Below are 25783 nucleotides of genomic sequence, written 5' to 3'. Positions count from 1 at the left end.
AGACAAGATTGAGAAGGAAAAATCAAATAATTTTTCAATACAAAATAATAATATAGAAGCACAATATGCTTCAGTACTTGTATGATTTTCACTGTATACTTTAAATATGTTTAACTTTGCATATAATTGTGCAAATAGAAGCATAAATAAAAATATACTGTAATATTATCAGGAATGCACAGTCTTGCTTATCCTCTTAGGTTAGGAAGTCATTCTATGAGGATGGAGAGGAGAACAAAGCCTTAATTCAAAAAGCAAGTCTCTATACACTCAGCAGAAAGACAAAATCCAAAAACAAGAAGTACTGTATATTCACAATGTCCTTACTTCTCTGTTCACACAATTGCAGTCCAAATGAATGTTGTTATGCAACCACAAGAGATGGGTGGGATTACTTGAAAACTTTACATGCAAAGGAGATAAAGCCCAAAACTTTCATCCTTATGGAATGGTTTTCATATACACCTTCACATTCAAGACATAAAACATTTTCTGTCCATTAACTGAAGAAATTCTCAAGCTTTTGAAGCTTTGTCTCTATTTGGCTGCTCAGGAATTCAGCCTAGAACTAGATTCAACTCTGAAATGTAATCTTGAACTGAAGTACATTCTGGAACTTGCAACCTAGGAATTAGAACATTCTCAGAATCTTCAACACTGTCTGAATCTACATGCATACTTTAGCTGGGGCATACATTGGAATACACAGTGGAATTGTCCTCTCAGTTACCAGCGGACTGAAATGCCCGTCAACCCTGAGGTTCTCTCTAGATTTAGTATCTGTGGATCACCCTGATCAGTAGCCTGCTATGGAAAGGAAAGTCCCCTGCTGGCACTGAGACTCTAAAAAAATTAGCACAGAATTCTCTGCAGCAAAACATACAGTGATTTCACCCCATTGATCACACAAAATACTCCTTCCAGCCCTTATGGCTAAAGGTGCACTTCTGCGGGAGAGAATCATTAGGCAGTGAAGAAACTACAGGAAACTCATGTCAATGAATAAAGCTTATTGAGGTGTGAAAAGTATCTTGCAGATCTAAAGTGTGCCATTTGTTTGTAGAAAGCGTACAAATGGGGCAGGATACTGGTGTAGTAAGTATAAATTTAGCTGTTGACAATGGAGATGTTTTGGAGAATGTATGGAAATTCTTTTTCTAAAATAACATGTTGAGTACAGACATAGTTATGAGCATGGCTAGGGTGAGAGGTGTGGATAAAAAATTCTGGGAGCTGTTTTCCATTCTGATTTCTAAAGGGAGCTTCTCTGGTGTTAAAGGGGAAAGTTTATGAAAACAGTGTGCAGTAGTACATTGTATGGGTGTGAGATATGGCAGATGAAGGCAGAACATGAAGCAGAGCTGGAATGAATTGAGATGAGACTGCGTAGAGTGTCATGGAGTGACAGAAAGAAGAACTCTGAGCTATCAGAAAGACTGGACAAGGTGGTTCAAGAAGGTTGAATGGAAGAGGTAAAGAGGTGCATTGTAATGAAAGTGGAGGGGATGAGGCCCAGGGGAAGGCCAAAGGAGACATAGTTAGAAGTTTTGGCAGGTAACATGAGAAAAATGCATTTTGCGTCAAAGGAGAATGGAGGAGATTTCGGATGCAAATGGCTGAACTGTGTAAACCCGGAATATAGTTGTTAAATTGGTAAGGATAATGATGATGATGAAGTCTACTTTTACTTAACTCCTTATATGCAAGTCAAATCAAGTCAAATGGCTTTATTGCCATACCATCCTTGCACAGTATTACAGCATGGAGTGGCACAAAATAAATTTCCCCAGGACTGCAGTGCAAAATATACATAAACACAAGACAAGTGCAAGACAACGTCACAGGAGGCTGGGGGTCAGACCCAGTCGGGACACCTGGAAGGACAGAGAGATGGCTTATATGTCCCCCGGGCCACGAGGGGGTAACCGCCCTGGATGTTGAGGGGACCACGGGAAAGGAGCAAGGAGGCTCAAGGCCCTTGGGGCCCGTGGCCACCGCCACGGGGGCGCCCTGAGCATCGTCGAGCCCAGGAAACATGCACTTCCGCCACACCTGGGAAGGTGGAGGAAGATCCTTCCAGCGACGCCCGGAGTGCTTCCAGGTGCAAGGGCTCACTTCCCCCACACCAGGAAGTGCTGCCAGAAGAGTGTCATCAGGCACCTGGACCACATCCGGGTGGGAATAAAAGGGGCCACCTCACTCCAATCAGGGAGCTAGAGTCGGGAGTGGGAGCAGGACGAAACTCCCATGAGGAGAGGAAAGGCGGCCCACAGACATTGGATTAGAAGGCCCATGTTAAGGGTGGTGTGGTGTTGGGAACACTGTGTGTGTGCAGGATTTGGACTTGTGCGACCAATCCTAATAAAGGTGTGTGTTTTATGAACAGTTGGTGTCCGTTTGGTTGTGTCCGGGCTGAACCTCTCACAACAGGTAAAGAAGTGTACTATACTATAAACAGATAAATAAATAATAGGTAAATTAATAGATAGTAATAGTTTGAAATAGTAATAAATATATAAATAATAACTACAACTAATAATAAAATACAACATTAGTAGCAGATGTAACAAATGTAATCCACAAAAATAAACCGAGTGGAGGGGGCAGCACAGAGTTCAGAATCCAGACAGCAGAAGATGTTGCAGAACTGGTCCGGATGCTACAGTACCTTTTCTCAGATGGAAGTACAACAAAGAGACCATGAGAGGCATAGGAGCAGAGCTTCTCAATGCTATAGGCTTTTTGGATGCAACGCTTTATAAAGATGTCTTTAATGGAGGGCAGAGGGATTTCTGCTATGTTCACTTTCCAATTTAAGACCTTATAGCCAGAGACACTGCAATCCCCACTCCAGACTGCAAATGGTCAGAACATTCTCGGTGGGCATGGAGGAATTACTATTTAAACTGCCTTGTATTTGTATTACTTACATCTTCATAAGCCAAATTTTTATCTTCTTATACAATATGTATTAGTAGATTAATCAAAGCATGCAATTAAAGTTAAATTGCTATTAAATGGGTGTACAGTATGCTTAATTGTGATAATCTTAGAAATAATAAGGTAAATATGCATATAATGTTTTAAATACTAAGTTTTCTTTCATTATGTATGAAATATAATTTACTGTATTTTATAAAACACTATGTGGCAGGCGGCTGGGTCCTTCTACTTATGTTCCGGGGGAGCGGCCATGGGCTCAAAAGTACCTCCCCCAGGATGCTAAGTGGCAGCCTCCCTGGTTGACGATATTGCCGCAGGGTTCCATGGGAGATGGAGTTCTCCACAACCCTGTGGGGATCTGGGGTGGCCGCCAGAGGGTGCTGCATGGATCCTGGAGCCAACCTAGACAACTCTACAGCCCCGCCCAGAAGTGCAATTAGCAACAGGTGATCAAGCACCTGGAGCACTTCCGGGTGGGCTATAAAAAGGGCCAGCATCCACCACTCAGGAGCCAGAATCAGGAGGAAGAGGACGAGGTTGCCTGGGAGGAGTGGTGGTGCCAAGGTGGAGAGTTGTGTTGTTTATATTAAGTTCTAATGGGACTGTATTGTGGCTGGGGGGTTCACGGGGAAGACGCGCCCTCCAGCTGAAGAAAATAAAGTCTGTGTTTGGATTTTACACATGCCTCTGTGTCAGTCTGTGCCGGGCCGGGCGCTGTATAGCGCCTGTATCAAAACTAATGAAAGTAAAATGAAATTCATGCCATTTGTTGCAAAGCAATATTTATAAATTGATCTTCAATTTTTATATAATAAAATCTATACTAAAACTATTCCAGAAATTTTACAACATTTACAACAGTAGGAAAGCAGTCCTAACTGACTCCAAAATCCCTTAGTGGTATAATTTTGGTCTAACTCTTAGGAGTAGAAGTATAAGCATTTTATCAGTTTTCCTAATTTTAGAAACTACTTCTAACTTCACCTGGATTTAGGAGAGCTTATAGGCTGTCCTACGTCACTAATAGAATGACACACACATCCCAGGAATGGTTGAATGCTTGGGAAATTCTCAACAATGATTAACTCATACAATCATATTGATTTGACAGTGGTGGAATAATATTCATAACCAGTCTTGAATGTCTTTGTGATAAAACCATCTAAACAAAGAAGCCGTGTGCTGTTAGCCAAAATTAGTGTAAGTAATATGACATTTTTTTGGCCTCAGGGAAAATGCAGCTCTGCAATAGTGATGATTTACTGTAAGTATGTGACAACCAAACATTTCTCAAATTTTGAACCAAACTTTACAACATGTGGGATAATAACACAGAATTATACACTACCCCACCACTGCATGAGGTAATGTTGAAGTAAGCTGCATTCATGCATATTGGTGGTTTTCCTGGTGTTTTTGGTGTTATGGATGGTGTGTTCATAAAGATCATTGTTCCAGGTGTGGATGAGCACACATATGTGAATTGCAAGCAGTATCACACAGGTATAGCCATCATATTACCCTGAAGATATGCTGGGCTGGATGGGTGATGATAGTGAAATGTCACACAGATACACTGAGCGTTGCATTCCACAAACCCCTGGAATATTCTGGTTACACTTTACAAGTCCAGGAAGGTTCAAGACTCATGAAGGTTCCAATGCCTCAGGTACAGACTCCTATAGCATTGGATAAATACAGCCATGCAAAAGATAAAGGTGGATCACGGAGAGGGACACAGCATGTGAGTCTAGAAAACAATTCAGAAGAATGGAAGAATGAATGTGAGTTCCAGAATAGCACACGCTGTGACTAGTTTCAGTTACTACTATTTATAAGTGACATTTTCCTTAGCTAAAACAGTGGGAAGGTAATTCTTTTGAAAGTACGGCTGTGTATCATTCATTGCTAAATTCTTTGTCATAGTGGTAGCTTTGTAGTTAAAGGATCTGGGCTGGTAATGCAAAGGTTGCCGGTTTGAATCCCGGCAGTGATAGAAGGAAGGCTACTCTTTTTTTTTTTTTTTAATTAATTTTTATTGTAATCATTCCATACTAATAGATCAATTTATAACCAAACAAATTAAAGACAGATCAGACCCCACCCCAGAGAAGGAGAGCTTAGCTAAAGGAGAATTGTTTAGGGCTTTTTAATAAGACAACAATAAGCAAAGGAAAGGGAGAAATAAATATATTTGTAAATAAGAGATGGAGAAGGGAATTAAATGTGGTAATAGTTATTTCTCTTATTCTAAAATAATATTGATCAGATCCTGCCAGGTTTTGAAAAAATTTTGTACAGATCCTCTAACTGAGAATTTGATTTTTTCCAATTTCAAATAATATAAAGCATCGGTTTCCCACTGACTTATGAGAGGAGAGTTAGGATTCTTCCAATTTAACAGAATAAGTCTGCGTGCCAAAAGTGTAGTAAATGCAATCACCGTTTGCTTATCCTTTTCCACTTCAAGTCCGTCTGGAAGAACCCCGAACACAGCTGTTAATGGGTTAGGAGGGATTGTGACCCCAAGGCTGTCTGAAAGGCACTTAAAAATTTTTGTCCAAAATGATGTTAATTTGGTGCAGACCCAGAACATGTGACCCAGTGAGGCAGGAGCTTGGTTGCAGCGTTCACAGGTTGGATCTTGCCCTGGAAACATTTTGGACAGTTTTAAGCGAGACAGATGAGCTCGATACATAATTTTTAGTTGAATAATTCTATGCTTTGCGCATATGGAGCTCGAGTGAATTCTCTGCTTTGCTACCTTCCACTCCTTTTCTGATATATTGATTAAGAGATCTTCTTCCCAATGTCCTCTTGGATCTTTGAAAGGTAGGGACTCTAATAGGATTTTATATAGTGCGGAAATGGTGTTTAATTCCTCGAAATTGAGCAGTATTTTTTCCAGCATTGTGGAGGGTGCGAGGTGGGGAAAATCGGGCAATTTCTGTTTAACAATATTTCTAATTTGAAGATAGTGAAAGAAATGTGTAGCTGGGAGGTTGAATTTGGAACGTAATTGTTCAAAAGATGCAAATATGTTGTCTATATAAAGATCTCTGAGCATTTTAATCCCAAAACTTTTCCAGGTATTAAAAACTGGATATGTTTGCGAGGGTTGAAAGAGGTGGTTCTCTTGCAGAGGTGCCACCGATAAAAGATTTAGCATCTTAAAATGCTTTCTAATTTGGTTCCATATTCTAAGTGAGTAAAGCACAATTGGGTTATTAGTATATTTGCGATAACTTGCATTTATTGGAGAGCAGAGCAGGGAGTATAATGAAGTAATACAGGATTTTATTTCTATTGCGGACCAGGCCTGTGTATGTTCATTTATTTGTGTCCAGGTTTTAATGGCTTGAATGTTTGCTGCCCAGTAATAAAACTGAAAATTAGGTAGAGCCATGCCACCTTCTGCTTGAGGTCTTTGTAAGGTCGCTCTTCGGATACGTGGGTGTTTTGAGCTCCAAATGAATGAGGTTATTGTTGAATCTAATTGCTTAAAAAATGATTTATTGATATATATTGGAATGTTTTGAAATAAAAAAAGTTTAGGAAGGATATTCATCTTAACAACGTTAATTCTTCCGGCTAAAGTGAGATGAAGGGTTGACCATCTATCCAGGTCTTGCTTAATTTTTTCCATACAGACGGCAAAATTTTGTTGATAAAGAGCTTTATGTTTACTTGTGATATTTACCCCTAGGTATTTAAACTGATCTGCTATGGTAAAAGGTAGGGTGTCCAATCTGATATTATATGCTTGTGAATTCACTGGAAAGAGTATACTTTTATTCAGATTAATTTTAAGACCAGATATCTTTTGAAATTATGTTAGTGCTGTTAGAACTGCAGGGATAGTGTTTTCTGGGTCTGATATATATAAAACCATATCATCTGCATATAGAGAAATTTTCTGTTCCAGTCCTTCTCTGACAATCCCCTTTATCTGATAAGAATTTCGGCAGTGAACCACCAGTGGTTCAATGGCGATTGCAAACAGCAGTGGTGACAAGGGACATCCTTGTCTGGTGCCACGTTCTAGCTTAAAGTAGTCTGAGCAAATGTTATTAATACAAACTGAAGCTTCTGGATTGGTATACAGTAGTTTGATCCATGCACAAATATTCGGGCCAAACCCAAATTTCTCCAATGCAGTGAAAAGGTAGTTCCATTCAATCATATCAAATGCTTTTTCTGCATCTAATGATAGTAATATCTCTGGGGTGTTTGATTTTGCTAGTGTATATATAACATTAAACAAGCGTCGGAGATTGGAAGATAGATGTCGGCCTTTAATAAATCCAGTTTGATCCTGTGATATTTCCGATGGCAGCACTTTCTCCATCCTTCTAGCTAGAATTTTTGAGAGTATCTTAACATCATTAGTCAGGAGTGAAATTGGTCTGTATGATGCACATTGTAACAAGTCCTTATTTTGTTTAGGAAAGACGGTGAATAATGCTTGTCGAAATGTTTGAGGTAGTATCTGGTTGTCTCTAGCTTCTGTAAATGTTGCCAATAAGAGGGGAGCTAGCTGAGTGGAGAATTTCTTATAAAATTCTACGGGGTAACCATCAGGGCCTGCTGATTTCCCGCTTTGTAGTGACTTTATAGCATCTAGTAATTCTGTTAGCATTAGAGGTTTATCCAGTTCCTTAGCACTTAAAGCATCTATTTGTGGTGTCTGTATTGTATCCAGAAATGCATTAGATTGTGTGTTGTCTTCTGTGAGCTCAGTAGAATATAAGGATTTATAATAATCTCTAAATGTGTGCATTATATTTTTATGGTCTATAATTTCTTCTCCATTTGTGTTGGTAATTACTGGTATTGCATTGCGAACTTCTTGTTTGTGAATTTGTTGAGCTAAAAGCTTATTAGCTTTTTCTCCGTGTTCATAGTAATGATGTCTAGACTTATAATTAAGTTGTTCAGTTTCTTTAGTTGTTAAGATGTTAAGTTCTGTATGCAGGGCCTGCCTTTTCCTGTGAAGAGCTTCGCTTGGACGCCTGGCTTGTTCTTCATCTATTCTAGTAATTTCGCTTCTTAGCTCTGATATTTTCTTGGTTTCTAATTTATTTCTGTGGGAAACAAATGAAATAATCTGTCCTCTTAAGAAGGCCTTTAGAGTTTCCCAGAGTGTTCCTGCGGAGACGTCTGTCTCTAGGAAGAAGCTGATAGATAGATAGATAGATAGATAGATAGATAGATAGATAGATAGATAGATAGATAGATAGATAGATAGATAGATAGATAGATAGATAGATAGATACTTTATTAATCCCAATGGGAAATTCACACTTTGTTTGGATATAAATTGTGTGCAGTTCTCGTCTGCCAGTAGAAGAGGGTTAAGGCGCCATCTGCGAGGTGAGTGTGAGGGGCTTATTGATTTTAGCTCCAAGACTAGAGGTGCATGGTCGGAGATAACAATTTTGTCGTATTTGCATGATTTAATTGTAGACAAGAAATTATTATCTATAAAAAAATAATCAATTCTTGAGTAGCTGTAATGCACTGGTGAGTAGAACGAATATGTTCTTGAGTTTGGGTTAAGAAACCTCCAGGGGTCTGATAAGTTGTGATCATTTAAAAACTGTGTAATTGTCTTTGCAGTATTAGATATCGTCCCCCCTGACACAGGAGTCCTATCTAAGAGTGGATTTAAAACACAATTAAAGTCCCCAGCCATTATAATTTTATGAGTGTTCACATTGGGAATGGATGCAAATAGATTTTGCATGAATTCCTTATCATCAGCATTGGGTGCATAAACATTTATCAGAATCATTTTACTGTTATACAAGTTGCCCATGACCATCACATATCTCCCTTCGGGGTCCGATACTACATCTGATGCTACAAATGGAACTGTTCTGTGTATGAGAATTCCCACCCCTCTAGTTTTCTTTATAAAGCTAGAATGGAACATCTGGCCAGTCCAGTCTTTTTGTAGTCTGAACTGATCCTTATTTAGTAAGTGGGTCTCCTGTAAAGAAGGCTACTCTGTTGGGCCCTTGAGCAAGGTCTATAACCTTCAATTGCTCTAGGAGCGCTATACAAATAGCTGACTCTGCCCCTAAAACACTAAGTAAGTTGGGGTATGTGTAAAAATGGAAACTTCCCTCTGGGATTAATACAGTATACCAAATAAACATGCCTGTTATCAGGCTTTACTGTGGCTTTACTGTGATTCAGTGTATGTGTTTCATGGTCTTTCCATCTTGGTGCTCTTTACAGTATCATTCATGATGTTGTTGTGAAGTAGCAACAATTACATGCAGCTTAGCACATTATCTCACCTTATTATGTTTTCCTTCTTTTTTTCCTGCTACTCTGATTATTATTATTATTATTATTATTATTATGGTGAAGCAATACTCTCAGAAAACTACAAAATGTCATCATGATTTCAAAGGAAGCACAAAACATCTTCATGAGGGCCAGTTTGCACCTTAGGTTTACTCACTCTCAAATGGGACCTCTTATTCCTAGTTGGGAGTAAGAGTAGGATGTTTAATTAATACTTCCCATGCCCTACTCTGAGATAGGACTAATACTAGCCAATGCAATTCCCAGGAGTAATTCTGAGATGCTTGATAAATACAGGCAATGATCTTAGTTTTCTTCCAGGATGTGAATATTTGAATATTTTTTATGGGTACAACAGTCATAAAGAACGCTTCATATCTATCCAAGCATATGTGCTGCTGGAGTATGTGAATTTCCCCTTGGCATTAATAAAGAATCTATCTATCTATCTATCTATCTATCTATCTATCTATCTATCTATCTATCTATCTATCTATCTATCTATCTATCTATCTATCTATCTATCTATCTATCTATCTATCTAGTGCTCTTGGTAGATGACTTCTGATCAATTTTCAACTACGATTTATTGTTTTTGATTTTGGCTTAAGGATAGTGTTTACTTGAATTCCAGATTATGAATCTTTTGGTCCATTACATAATAATGCTCTATCACTTTCGCATCATCAGAACACAAACACATTTATAATTGTCTCCTCCTGCCTAATGAAGTCTATGACCAGCTCCTTGGTTTTGCTGACATTAAAGTACAGGTTATCGCAGATCTCAAAGAGACATCCAATAAGGAGATCGACTGGATAGACACAAAGCAAGTGGCCACCTTGCACCCAGACAAATACTTCAAGAAAGCTGGATGCATTCTGCTTCATTACATGATTTATTTGGGTATTTATTGTGAGCCTAAGGATTGCCTAAAGGTGATTAAAAATGATTTTCCAGAGAATAATCAAATGGCATAAGCAAGTAGTCAGGAGCCAGAAAGACAGACAAATACAGATTGACCGAAACAAAAAAGGAGAAACTATAAGATGTAAACCGGAAAACAAAAGGAGAGTCAAGAAACCAAAAGAACCAATTGCCAACTAATTGCCTGATTTTCACACTGAAGGCACCACTAACTGATGAGGAAAAGATTTCCTTTATCCACGAGGTATACTGCACATTGCCAATATAGCCATATTTAACCCAGAGGTAACTGGCTTGAAATAGGTTGACCCATGGTTACCCAAAAGATTCCACCATTTAGGGAGCGTGAGGCACCTCTGTAACCTCAAGACAAAGATGTATCATATGACAGGGTATTCATGGTTTTGGGCATTTATCTGGAACCCCTACTCAATTCTGTCAAGTGCTTTGACATAAAAACTGACCAGGAGATGACAGCAGGGAGGAAGACAAAAAAAATAGTGAAAGAAATGCAAAGGAAGTCAAAACCAGTAAGAACAAAAGACCAAATGTGTCACAATATAAAAGCAAATGAAAGGAGACCAGGAGGGCTGAAACTGAAGAAATCTGTCAATAAACTATAATAAATTATTTTAGTTGTGCTGACAACCACTAACAGTTCATTGTAACCAAGTTTTATTCACCTAGGGATAGCTAGCATGCCACCATATTTATACCAGAAGGTAGGGTTAGGTCAAAAGCCGCAACAATCACATGATAATTAGAAATAAATGACTCAAGAATCTTAAAATTTTGAGACTCTAAAGTATACCATAACTTTGGATGTTTTCAACTTGGCTAAGGCCATACAAAGAAAGCATGTGCCATGTTATGAATTTGGAAAACATACGCCTTCCTTCTTTTGTTCTCTCTCTCCAAAGAGGCAGGAATTGTTCTGTAAATGATGCTAGATAAGCCCAAATTGAATGGTGCTTCTTTATTTTTTTAAATGTGTCTTATTGTTCAAACATTTGAAAGTTCACATAGAGAACCACAGACATGAGAAATAAGTGACCAAGTATTGAAGTGGAGAGGAGAAAAAAAAATTAGGACCTTCAAAACTCAACTTGATGTAAATTTGGCGAAAAACAAGTGAATAAACTATAAAAAAATCCTGTAAAAATACATTATGTTAACTGTGTATTTTCACAGTTGTGGCCCACCAGGCTGGCACCACCAGCTGAACCCGACACAAACAGGCGTGGGACACAAGTTCAAAGCACACAACGTTTATTTTTCTTTTTCCCTTGTGGAAAACGCCTTCCCCGTTCCCCACAAGTATAACACACTCCAAGCACAGCACACAAACAATACTCTTTCTTTACACTTTTCCTTCTCATCCGCTCCTCTGGTCAAGCTTCGTCTTCCTCCTCCCGACTCTGGTTTCTAGAGTAGTGGCTGCTGGCTCATTTTATAAAGCACCCGGAAGTGCTCCAGGTGCTTGATTACTCGTTTCCAGCAGCCCTTCCAGGTGTGGAAGAACTGCCCATAAGGGCCCAGCAGCTCCTGCTGCAGCACCCCCTGGCGGCGCCTGCAGATCCCAACAGGTCTGCATCACACTCCAACTCCCATGAAGCCCTGTGGGAGTCCGAGGCACCACTGCAACCCAGGGGGGTTGCCATCTAGCATTCTGGGGGAGGTAACTCTCTGGCCACGCTTGGTCTCCCAGTCCTCCCCGGCCACATGCTACACAGTCAAAAAACTGTAATATAATAAATGATTAAAATGATGATTTTAAATATATGAGTACACATATACTGTACTTACACGTAAGCTATGTTTTAGCTGTGAGCATCAATTCATTGTTTCAAATTGTTACAATAGTTTTTGGAATACGGTAATTGGTGTATTGCTGTAAAGTCAGAATGGCACAAAAAAGTAAATTTGCATAAGGTTAGTATATTAGCATAAGAAACACCCCCATTGCGTCAACACTATAAATTGTTCCTTATGAGACTTCACACCTTTACACTGTGAGAAAAAACAACTTAAAGATGGCTAGCAAACAAATTTTTCTGTGTGAGCTGAAAATGTTTTGGGGTTATGGAAGCTTATTTATGATTTTTTTTTAATAAACTGGTGAACCTGTAGCACTCCTCACATCACAAAAGCAATCTTTTCTTTTCCATCAGACAACATGAAATAATTTGTATTTGAATTTGTATGAAACATTGGTATTGCATTAATGTATAAAACTGTCTGCGCGTCTAACAGTCAGATGACTGATTGCTGAATTTCTAGTTTTTTTAACTTTTAGGTTACAGACAAATTTTCTTTAAACCAAAATTATTTTAGTAAATAAATGGCTACTAAATTGCAGTACTACTACTGTTAGCATGTAAAAATTCAGAAAATTACTGTGATTCAGCAGCAGTGTACTGCTACAGCACATTATATTTTGGCCCAGTTTACTGTGAAGTCACTGTATTGTACTTTTGTTCTAATATACAGTAATATGTTACAGTAAAATACTGTGATTTAAAGTAAACTCACAATCAACATTTTATAGTGTGGGGAAGTTAAATGAAGATCATTTATGATTTGGAAAGTCTGTTTTTTTCTGTTCTTCATCACTTGACATGAAGTATTGGACTGTTTTACTTATAGATATTGATGAATGTAGCACAAGAACACACAGCTGCTGGAATGACTCTGCTTGTGTGAACTTGGAGGGGAGCTTTGACTGCCTGTGCCCCTCTGGGCCTTCCTGCACAGGGGACTGTCCTCATGAAGGAGGCCTGAAGCGCAATGGACAGGTCTGGACACTGAAAGAAGATAGATGTTCAGTGTGTTCATGCAAGGTGAGATTTTCTTTCGTTATTTTTTCAGTTTCAGGCTTTTTTAATTTGTTACCAAAACATTAAACAATAAACATAAATTGGTAAGCAGTATTACTGGATGTAGGCACCAAAACCTGAACTATTGATTCAGTTTCCATCCATCTATCCATTATCCAACCCACTATATCCTAACTATAGGGTCACAGGGATCTGCTGGAACCAATCCCAGCCAACACAGGGCGCAAGGCAGGAAACATACCCCGGGCAGGGCACCAGCCAACCACAGGGCGCGCAGACTCACACACACACGCACACACACCAAGCACACACTAGGAACAATTTAGAATCGCCAATGCACCTAACCTGCATGTCTTTGGACTGTGGGAGGAAACTGGAGCGCCCGGAGGAAACCCACACAGACACGGGGAGAACATGCAAACTCCACACAGGGAGGACCCGGGACGCGAACCCGGGTCTCCTAACTGTGAGGCAGCAGCGCCACCATGCCGTCCTGATTCAGTTTTTCCTTTATTATTCATACATCCATTATCTTGAAATATTCAAGTTTTTTCAAACTTTCATTACTGTTGTGAATTGTTTACATGTCCTATGACCTCAGTAAGATTCAAATAAATTTTATTGTAATAAAAATTGTGGTGTATTTTGAAAAGCAAGTTTTATATTAGATACATATTATAGTGTAGTTGTTTAAAAATGAATGCCCAGCCAGAGACAGTATGATCAGTCACTGAAGAATTTTCCTATTGTGTTCAATTCAGAGCAGCTGCTTCCCTTCAGAAACACAAATATTGAATTCTTTATACTGCTTACCCAAGTATAACCTGCATTCATAGAGTGCAGTCAATTTTTTTTAGAGCATGTTTATGTGTTGGGCAGAAAAATGACAAAAACTGTTTTTTAAAAATTCCTTAGTGTTAAATATGTGGACACTTTACAGTACACTATTACATTTTTATGAAACCTCAACAAATATAATAGAGTTTGACATTGTAACAATTGCTATCTAAAGTATGGTTTGAACATACAAATGCATTTATTAAACTTTAATTATTTTATTTAGCATGAAGAATTATGCTCAGTATGCACCTTATAATACTTCTCTCAAACGTTCATTGAAAGGCGAAGTGTTGTAATATGTGAATGATTTTATAAGCTAATGCTTCCTGAGAACATTAAGACAGATTGTGTTTTTTTAATCTCTCATGGATATTTGATAGTACTTAATAATGTATGTTTTAAAAAAATAAAGTAGAGCTCACTTCATTTATATCTATAGCAGCTTATATATTTTTATTAAAATACTGAACACAAGAGTCCACAGGGATTAATTCTTGGATATTAATATGTAGCACGTTTATTGAAACTGTTAAAAGTAGAGTTTTCCATCTAACATTACCAATAATCTGACCAACTACTATATTTTATTACTATTGGGATTTCAATGTTAAGAGAATGCAGAATGCATTTCCTCCAATTTGTGGCTGGAGTGGCCTACTGAAATGAACTAATTAAGTGAAACTGCTCATAATGTAATAGCTAGTGCTTTGGGAGGAATGTTAAACAGGTACATCTATACAAGTATTTCTACAAAAAATATTGCGGGTATGTCTTTTATTTACAACACAAGTATAATGTGTGACCAAAATATATGCAAAATGCAATACCAGCTATGTTTATTCTTCATATTTTAGTCCATTTAAATTCAAATCTGTTAAAAAAATCATTTTTCATGTAAGTAATAAAAAGACATTTTTTGGACTTTTGCAGATGAATTTGAAAACTGATGGATCAGTTCACCTGAAATTACTGTAGAAAAATGTTGCATTAATTCCTTGCTAAATTTAAGATGTTAAAAATTAGAGAAGTAGAAGCCTGGACCTTGCCTCATGCAGCTGAGATGGTCTTATGGGTGGCATCCCCAACTCAAATACAGAATAATAAACTAGCTGCGTGTGGTCTTGGTGACAAAAAAACAACCCGAAGACTCCCTATCAGTTTTACTATATTCGGTGTCAGCTAACTCTTAAGAATTACCCAGTGCAGAGGATATAGACACACCTGTGTTTGCTCCACCACAGGCTTTCATAGGAAGATACCTGCAATACCAGATTTTAGCTGCATCACTGGCATATGAGTCCTATTAATATTTTTCTTGAGAAAATACCTCCAGATACTTCAAGCTTTTCCCTCTGTTGCTAAGGTGTTTCACTTGCAGGCTGCTGAGCCGCAACGTTTGCTTCATTTTGACATTGTGTCTCTTCATCTGTATCATTAGCACAACATCATGGTTGCACATCAGCATTTGCCACAAACAGGTCTTAGTGAGAAGTGAGGTGCATGTAAGCGCTGAACAAATTTAAAAGTGATTACAAGAACCATCTAGTGGCTGTGGTTGAGCATGAGCAAAGCGGACTGCTCCAGGTCTTTCATTTATATATGCCTAATTGTCTTTATAATTATAGTTTAGTGGCTGTGACTACTGCATTTGAACATTTAGAAATTTGTAAGTTCAAATTTCAAGCTTTAAATTGAACTTAAAATTCACAAGTCACAAAAAGTCCTAAATGCGTCTACCAAATTTTGTGAACTTCTGAGCAGTGTTTTGGCTGTGCTTGGGGATGTCTTTATAAATTTGGAACTTAAATTTGAAAATGTATAAGTGGAATTTGATAAAAACCTAATCAGTTCTCCACAAAATTTGTCTGGTCTGTTACGGTAGATAGATGTCTGAGACGAAACTCCAATAGCAGGTGTGTTACTCTACCTTTTTTTTTACTATTATCCCATGGTACCCTGTATTTACTCACCCCGAAGGGCTTTAATTACAGTATATGCAAGGATATACAAGCATGAGCAGCAGAAGAAAAGCTCAGAAGGAAATGGATACGACAACTAAAGCTTCATCTAAGCCTAAACAGGCCTCAAGTTCAAGGTATGGCCTTCCAAAGACTGATCTGGAACAGACAGGCAAACAGGGTGCTGCAGGGCGTTCATGGGTAACTAGGCAACAGACATCTCGGCAAAAAGACAAGTGGGCGACAGACAACTCGGCAAAAAAACAACTTGGCCAAAAGACAACTCGGCGACATCCTTTACCAGTTAGGTAATAGTTAGGTTCAAAGAGATTTTTTTAATGATATTTAAATGACAACGTAGGGTGCCGGAAAATCCACAGAATCACCTGCTTTATGAGAGTACCAATACGTTCAGAGTAAAGATATTCCTTAAGCCGTACTTGCAGGTCACCTTTGTATTCTAAATAACGTTATCATACGATTACAATCAATACAATTTATATAAAGGATTAGCAATTTTGGTTGCAGAAGATAATGTAAGATAGAGTTTGTTCCATCTGAAGAATAAATTTTGTTCATCAATTATATAAATTTATTTTCAACATTTTAAATCACGTTGTCATTTAAATATAATTAAAAAATCTCTTTGAACCTAACTATTACCTAACTGGTAAAGGATGTCGCCGAGTTGTATTTCGCCGGGTTATCTTTCGCCGAGTTGTCTTTTCGTCAGGTTGTCTTTGGCTGAGTTGTCTTTTCGCCAAGTTGACTGTCGCCCAGTTGCCACCGAACTGCTGCTGGGAGTGCCTGTCCCTACTTTGCTGGGCTTCCGCCAGAACTGGAAGTGCTTTCTCTGTGCAGAGTCCTGACATCAGAAGAACTCCTGTGTCCTGCATAAAAGGAAGATATTACACCTCACTCCAGGAGTCATAAGTGGGTGTGGAGTTGAACGAAGCTCACCTGGAAAGGTGGAGGAGTGGACAAGAAAGAGAGAGAAGGATAAAAGGAGAACTAATAAAGAAGAAGCATTGTGATAAAGAGAACTTGTACAGAAGTTCTGTAATAAAAAAGTCAGTTTTGAATCCAAGACTTAGCAATGCATTCAATGTCTAGAGTCCTACTGTTGTGTTCATCTTTACATTTTATTTTCCTATGTCTGTTTCTCCTATACTATATATAGTTTTTGAATTATTATTATTATTGTTACCAACCTCCTCTCAGCACACTAAGATATGCCTGTATGTTTGCCAGAGTCAACTAGAATTCTCAGGCTTTGAACTTATGTTGTTGTTTAGCTGATAACTAGTCTAAGAATATGGGCTGTACTGAGGAGTACAGTCTTCTGCATCTCTTATGTGCTGACACTACACAGGAGCTTGTTCAGCTTCCCTTGGAACCCTGTCTCGATGGCTCCCATTGCGCCTATGACTAAAGGATCCACTCTTGTACTCGTGTTCCACATGCATCTGACTTCAATCTCAAGGTCTTTATCCTTGTCAATCTTCTCCTCCTCCCTGCTTAGGATGTTGTTGTCATCCGGGACTGTAACTGTCACATCAATAAAGACACATGAATTGCTCTTCTTGTCCGGCCTGTTGGCAGTGATGGTACAATATTTAGGAACAGTCTTGTCCCACATGATGACACAGTCTCTGGTGTCAACGGCCGCATCAGGGTATTATCATACCACTTGTCTGCAGTTGGAGCACCCAGCTGTTAGCAAAGTGTCCAATGCACGTACATACAGACCTTGTTGTGATGTTCAAGATATTACTTCAGGTCCAGTACATGGCACCCGGGCACTATGTAGCAGATGGTCTTCTTAGCTTCGCCACACAGACTCCATTTGCTGTTGACTGGTATGCCTATGACATACTTCTGGTAGTGCTGTGAGACAAAGCAGATAACAAAAAACACTAATAAATATCAAAGTGAAATAAACAATAATTAATGCATAACATATAAACAAAACAAAAATAGAATTAATAACATAATATACAAAATAGCATTTAAGAAGTAAACAAAAGAGTAAATAAGCAATTCACTTGAACTAGAGGAAAAACAATGGCTGAACCATGACACTGTTAAAAACCATGCATTTAACGTAGTCTACTAGCGCATGTCACAGCATTCTATTATCTCTGTTATTTCTGAACAATACTTATCATTACAAACCAAATTTAATAAACGAAAATGTGAAAACTGACAATTTGATGAAGTAATTAAAACAATGTAAAATGTTGAAAATTTCAAATCAGTTTCAATCAAGTTCTAGAATACTTCTGAATATTACACCATGCATACATTTTCTGACTTGTTATTTATTTAATTTGGCATAAATGCAATTTCATTTTAAATCATATCTCTTGTGCTTTTTTATAACTGTTTGCTAGTTTATGATAATATATATACTTCATTACTATTAATACTCCCTTTGCAGTGCACTGTACGTGATTTTAGAGGTTATCTTTTAATCTAGTCTCTTTTAAAAAACAAGCATGTTTCTTTGAAATGCTGTGAGCTGATATATTTTGTGCTCAACAACATAGAACTTTAAAAGTTGCATTTTTTTTCAAACAGTACTGTATATATGAACATTAATCAAAAGTGACTATCAGACAGATGCATGTATCAGATAATGGCTACAATTGACACTGTAGGGAGTATAATAATGATTTCACTGAATTGATAGGGTGTAACAGAGACACAACTATAGCATTTAATGGTAGAGTTTCTAAATACATACTGCCCTTCTAGAAATTGACTGTTATTTTTTCAATTATGTCATTATTAGAATCAATTTTGAACAATATGTAGCCTGATTAAAGAATGCAATATATATTAGCACCACTGAGAAACTACTATTTCTTTTCTCTCCCTCTCTGCTTACTATGTCTTCTCTCATTGTAATTTGTATTTGAAAAATAATTTACAGGCAAGAAATACAATACATTTGAACAACATTCATCCTTTGGTATTTTGAGTTATACAATGGTTCTCTCCACTACCCTAAACTGAATTAACCAAGCCTGACAATGAAATATTATTTTAAATAACTTTTATCAATTGAAATTAATTTTGTTGGTCACTCCTAACATTATTTTTCTGTAAAACATAAGTTCATGCATCTATTTATCATATTCAGATTTTGTAAAGTTTTTAAACTCTACATGCATAGTAGTGTAGTGGTTAGCACTGCTTCATCATGGATCTGAATCACAAGGCTAGTTGTTGTCAGTTTGGAGTTTGTATTTTTTCCCTGTGTCTGGTTTTTTTTTTTTTTTTTTGGTCCATGTTTTCATCCCAAAAACATGCCTTTTGGGTTAATTAAACAAAAAGCATTGGCACTTTGGCTGAAATTTGAAGCTTTTTTTTTTACTGATGTATTGAGCAGATATAATCATTTCCTCAAGGACCGAGAGCTGCATGTGCATGGGGTTTCTGTCTGCAAGTTTAAACAAATTGCAGGCTTTGCTCCTAAACACTTTTCATTTAGTTGCCAGTAATGGGTGGTGCAGTATTCTTTATGAGTGTTTTACTTTAGAGGTTTTTTTTTTTTTTTTTTTTTTTTGCTGCACAAGAGCAATTTTATTTGCTTGTGTAAAGGACTTGGGTTCAACTGCGTGTACAACGCAGGAGCAGTGATAACAGCAGTAGTACTCAAAAGGATAATAAGTAAATAAATATCTACAAACTAGCCAACCTGCGGCGTAGCATATGCCACATAATTATGTATTGATGGGTGAACACTTCCTGAAAGACCCAGTTGTCCAAATGGGGTTGGTTTTGAGGATACGACTGTAGGTGAATGAAAAGATGGAACTCTGGAGAGGGCAACATACAATACAGCGTTTTACACGCTGCATACAGCGATTCACATTGAAGCATAGACACTGCTAAGACCATGGGATACCCCTCACAAACTGTTTTACATGCTGCATACAGCGATTCACATCCGCGACAAACAAATTGTTTTACACGCTGCATACAGCGATTCACATTCGCGACAAATATGATTTTTCTTAGAAGGTCCTGTCGTGTCCACTCTCGCTCTCGAAGCATACACACTGCCTGGTCATGTGCCTGCTCGCAAGAGCAACTAACAGAGACCCGCCCACCAACTGTAAGACCATGGGATACCACTCTCAAACTGTTTTACACGCCGCATACAGCGATTCACATCCGCGACAAACAAACTGTTTTACACGCTGCATACAGCAATTCACATCCGCGACAAACATGCTTCTTCTTATGGGGTGGGTTTGAGGATATGACTGTAAGAGAACTCTGGAGAGAGCAACATACAATTGTCCATGACTGAAAACTGGAGGACCACTGCCACGCCCCCACCTCCCAGAGCGAGGGATGGGGCTGGACAGCAGTCGCACGCGGAAGGCGGAACGGGGTGTGAGGGGAAGGATGCCCAGTGAGGACGATGTATTGATGGGTGAACAGTCAATCGCCAGTCGGCATCGTTTATGGTCGGAACTACGATGGTATGTGATTGTCTTCGAACCTCTGACTTTCGTTCTTGATAAATGAAAACATTGTTGGCAAATGCTTTCGCTTGCGCGCGAATTGTTGGTGGGCGAGGCTCTGACGTGCGTGTGCCATGGTCGGCTGCTTAGTGAATTGTTGGTGGGAGGGGCTCTGTGAGTTGGTGGGCGTGGCTGTCTTGCGTGCGTCTTGCTTGCCATGGACTTAGTAAATTACAGTTTTTCTTAGTTGCTTTGGTGCCTTTCTCACAACAGACTTAACATTTGCATAACAGCGAGTGCATTTCTCAAAACACTTAGTGTAAATGGCAAAACATCATGGATGACCAGCAAAAGCAGGTAACCTCTTCAAAATCCTTAATCCATGCCTCAAAAGCAAGTATTTACATCACTGAATATGTCAGTGCCATCAAAATGCCAAGTCCATGAATCATCGTCCACGGACATGACAGCCAAAATGTAAAGGCATGTTATCAATATAAAATTGGCACAATCTAAACATTTTCTGATGCACAAAACATCTGAATGACAAGGGCAGGAAACATAAAAATACAAAACACCGATTGCGGGAGATTGATTCAAGTAGAATATTTTATTGATTGCACAGGTATATGGTGACATACCATGCACTGCACTTGGAGTCTAGCAAAAAAATGCATTACAATACTTTATGCATAACATATGAAATGAAGGAAAAAAAATTACAACATCGAAAACAATATATACATACTGAAACTCTAAATGCTCTCTACAATTGCTGCTGATCCTGTATATTGGGCCACATGTTCTCATCCACATCACAACAAATATCTTCCTTTGCAATGCAGCGTGGAAAGAACCTCCTAGAATGTCTTATCCAACCTCTGCAGGCGTCTGCTGTTATATCCCCACACGCAGCTTCCATGGCAGCAAGCAGTGTCATTTGTGTATGTGGGTTATGCTCATATACCTTCCACCTCCAAGCTGAGAAGAACTCCTCAATTGGGTCGAGGAATGGGGAATATGGAGGTAGGAATTCCATCAGCATCCTGGTTGGCAAACCATTGTCTGATTAGTTTGGAGTGATGGAAACTCACATTATCACAAATGATCACATACTGTGGTACATTTTCTTGACCAATCTCCTCTTCAGGAATGAGATCCCTGTAGAGGGTGTTCAAGAAGGTCAGCAGTTGTTGGGTGTTGTATGGCCCCACAAGAGGAATATGAGTGTGGACCCCATTGTCTGAAATAACCGCACACATAGTGATGTTCCCACTCCGCTGGCCTGGCACGTCAACAGTAGCTCTCTGTCCAATCAAATTACGCCCACGTCTTCTTCCTTTGGCCAAGTTGAAGCCAGCCTCATCCATGTATATGAAAATATGTGGTGGTTCACTTGATTCCAGGTCCATTATACGCTGTATCAAACAAGATACTACAGTAAGTTTGATGTAAAATGCATTTTCATTTTGGAGACAATAGAGTCAAATCTAACGTATTCATGTTGCTTTCACAGCGGTAGCAAATGTGTCAAGGTGAAATCAAATGTACTGCATGTCAATATACAATGTTGGACTATTTGCTGTACAGTAGATTACAGTTACAGTATTACTGCACATGTTCAGTCTTACCTGCACATACTGGTACCGACATTCCTTCACTTCTTCACTATTCCTTTCAAATGGTACATAGTATAACTGCTTCATACTCATTTGGTTTCTCCTCAGCACTCTGTCAATAGTTGAGATGCTGACAGACTGGACATTCTCAAACACATCGTTGTCAGCAATAATGGCAGTTTGTATTTCCTTGAGTCTTATGGCATAATTTGCTATGACCATAGCACAAATAGCCTCTTCCTGTTGAGGAGTGCAGATAGGCCCCCTGCCACCTCTTCCAGGAAGTCTTGAAGTCCTATGTGTCACAGTAAAAATACAACACTGAATGGACAACAGTAACATACATGTTGTCTAGTGTGGACTATTGTAAATATATGACATACTGTAACATTATAAAGTAATACACACAAATACAGAGTAAAATCATTGATTTACACACCTGTTCTCTCTGCGAAATGTCTGAACAATCGAGGATACGGTTGTTCTCCCCAAATTTGGCTGCACCCTTTGACCTGCTTCAGCCATTGAAAGGCCATGATTTATAACATGGTCCGCAATTGTGGCCCTTATTTCATCAGAAACGGACCTATGTGTTGAACCTCTTCTACCTCTTCTGTTTTGTCTCCTTACACCACACACCCCTACTCTTCTTGGTCTGGGCTGGGCTGTTGGCCCTGTTCATTTTCTTGCTGTTCTTCGATTTTCAGGTTGTCCTTCCTTGATGTGCTTCCACGCTGCATTGTGCCTTGTCTTTATATGCTTGCCAGCTGCAGGTTCAGGAGCAATTTTAGGGGACTGCTCAGTGATTAGTTGCTTGATTGATCTAAGATCTCACACCTGCCCCGAATAATGTGTCACCTGAGAGCAATTTAATGTGGTGCAGGAATCATTAGTATTGTGAATACAAACCAAAAAAAGTTTTGTAGAAACCTATAAAATACACTTGACAGCCAGTGATATCTTGTTGAACACTTTTGACTGCAATGACTTACACAATGAAAAAATGACAAGTTTATCTGGAGTGTAAGACTATGCAAAAGAGGGCTACACAATGCATTTTGATCATCATGACATAAGCAACCGCTGATGCATGATATAGTTGAGAATTGCACATAAGCATCTGCCTGAGTGAACTAAAGCAATTGCAAAATGACGAAAACACCCAGAAATTGCTGTTATGATGTGCACAACTGACTAAAGGTTGTGGGAATTGAACGAGCAGTTTTGAGAACTGCAATTCCATCCATCCATCCATCCATCCATCCTCTTCCGCTTATCCGAGGTTGGGTCGCGGGGACAGCAGCTTAAGCAGAGATGCCCAGATTTCCCTCTCCCCGGCCACTTCTTCTAGCTCTTCCGGGGGAATCCCAAGGCGTTCCCAGGCTAGCCGAGAGACATAGTCCCTCCAGCGTGTCCTGGGTCTTCCCCGGGGCCTCCTCCCGGTTGGACGTGCCCGGAACACCTCACCAGGGAGGCGTCCAGGAGGCATCCTGATCAGATGCCCAAGCCACCTCATCTGACTCCTCTCGATGCCGAGGAGCAGCGGCTCTACTCTGAGCCCCTCCCGGATGACTGAGCTTCTCACTCCTATCTTTAAGGGAAAGCCCAGACACCCTGCGGAGAAAACTCATTTCAGCCGCTTGTATTCGCGATCTCGTTCTTTCGGTCACTACCCATAGCTCATGACTATAGGTGAGTGTAGGAACATAGATCGACTGGTAAATTGAGAGCTTTGCCTTATGGCTCAGCTCCTTTTTCACCACAACAGGCCGATGCAGAGCCCGCATCACTGCGGATGCCGCACCGATCTGCCTGACGATCTCACGCTCCATTCTTCCCTCACTCGTGAACAAGACCCCGAGATACTTGAACTCCTCCACTTGGGGCAGGATCTCGCTCCCAACCCTGAGAGGGCACTCCACCCTTTTCCGGCTGAGGACCATGGTCTCGGATTTGGAGGTGCTGATTCCCATCCCCGCCGCTTCACACTCAGCTGCGAACCGATCCAGAGAGAGCTGAAGATCACGGCCGGGTGAAGCAAACAGGACAACATCATCTGCAAAAAGCAGTGACCCAATCCTGAGTCCACCAAATCGGACCCCCTCAACACCCTGGCTGCGCCTAGAAATTCTGTCCATAAAAGTTATGAACAGAATCGGTGACAAAGGGCAGCCCTGGCGGAGTCCAGCTGTCAAGAACTGCAATTCTGTTGTGAGAAATGCACCAAAGCAACTGAGAAAAACTGTAATGTTAGAAATTAGACCTTTTTAACTTTGACATTTAAACATTCCTTTTTTGTTGGTCAATGTCAAAAAAATAAATAAATAAATCCACTGTGATTGAAAGTTGTAGAACAATCAAATGTGAATGTGTTTTATAGATATTGTAGCTAGCCTGCACTATACAAGAGAACTGGAGGAAATTGACTAAGGGTCTGTTACAGAAAGAGAGATTAAATAATCCTGGATTTTAAAACAAGTTCCCGCTTGCTATTGTGCTATTTTGCACCAGTGGATTAGCCAGTTCCGGAACATTGGTTTTCAATCGGCTTCTGCAATCCCGGATAGAATGATCCAGGTTAACTCATATACGCTTTATATTTTACAAGCCCTTATCAGTTGAGCAATGAAAAGCCGATCAACCACAAACTATAAGTCTGATAAACAGAGGGAATAACCTTCATGCCAGCAGAGAAAAAGTTTCTGGTGGAATGAAGATTATTGGCATTTTTTCCAAAACAGGAGCAACACAACAGCAGCAGTCACCACATGGAAAAGAAGATGGCAAGGAGGAAAATCACTGATAGAGTGAAGGTATAAACCAGTTGATCAGTGAAATCCATGTAAACTTTGTGTAGTAAATTATTAAATTGTGCAAAATGTACCACTAACGGTATTACCTTACATTAAACGTTGTATGCCTGGAGTAACAATTGTATTCTATTTTTGCAATGTTTATAATATACAGATAGTGTTAGACCCATTGGCATTAAACTCACTCTTTGAATGGCAGCTTACCCTCTTCAAACTTTACACCCCTGATATTTAGCCTCCACATCTATAATTATGTGTGTGGCATCTCATATCTTAAAAATGGAAATGAGATATTGATATTTGTATGGAATATTTTGAAATATATTCTTGCAGATCTGTCTCTACATGCACATTGATACTTTATAAAGATTTCGTATTCATATTACTATAATGAAATCAGAATATTCGATCTATTGACTGCTGTGATTGGCTAAGCAGCAAAGTATGCATAATCACCAAATTCCAAGTAAGCAAGTTAGTTATTTATTGTAAGTCTGTTGAATGTTGTAGTAGTGATTATTATAGAAAACTGAAGCCTGGAATAAGATCATCCCCCCCCCCCCCAATTCCCTGGGTAATGTAATGAATAGAGCTCCTTAATAGAGTCGATCATACTTTTAACAATCCAGTATATGGATAACCAGTCATCTACTGTAGCACAGCAATTTCTGTTTTTGCTTTCATTGAATGGGATTTTGGTAAGCATACCCTCGATTGGTTCATGAAGCTGGGGCGGGGTGGGGTATCTTCCTCTTATGGATTTTGGCACACAGATACTTGGGGGGGTTGGATCTGAGCCTGAAGGCAAAGGCCCCTGGGCCAGCACCAAAAACACCACAGCAATTAAAAGCATTTGTATATTAAAAGTAATAATGTGAATACAGTAAAGACCACTACTATTGGGAGTACAGTATTTCTGCAATTATTTAATACAATTTTTTGAAGTTTATATTATAGTATTAGGGAGCTTTACTTATACTAGTATTAACTGGGAAACACTACAAAAAACAGAGCTCAAGAACAGGAATTCATAGACATTGTAATGACCACTTG

General features: G+C 39.1%; 1 protein-coding gene across 1 annotated transcript in view; it reads left to right on the top strand.

Moving 5' to 3' along the window:
• LOC114645928 (protein kinase C-binding protein NELL1-like) overlaps positions 1 to 25783 on the top strand; it is a 1522815-nt gene that overhangs the window by 1464599 nt on the left and 32433 nt on the right. The window contains exon 17 of the mRNA XM_028793848.2: positions 12832 to 13025. Coding sequence (XP_028649681.1) covers positions 12832 to 13025 — 194 coding nt within the window. The remainder of the gene's footprint in view (positions 1 to 12831; positions 13026 to 25783) is intronic.

The sequence above is a fragment of the Erpetoichthys calabaricus genome, chromosome 2, assembly GCF_900747795.2.
Source record: "Erpetoichthys calabaricus chromosome 2, fErpCal1.3, whole genome shotgun sequence".
In the NCBI taxonomy this organism is placed as follows: domain Eukaryota; kingdom Metazoa; phylum Chordata; class Cladistia; order Polypteriformes; family Polypteridae; genus Erpetoichthys; species Erpetoichthys calabaricus.
This window is presented reverse-complemented; position numbering and strand designations above follow the sequence as displayed.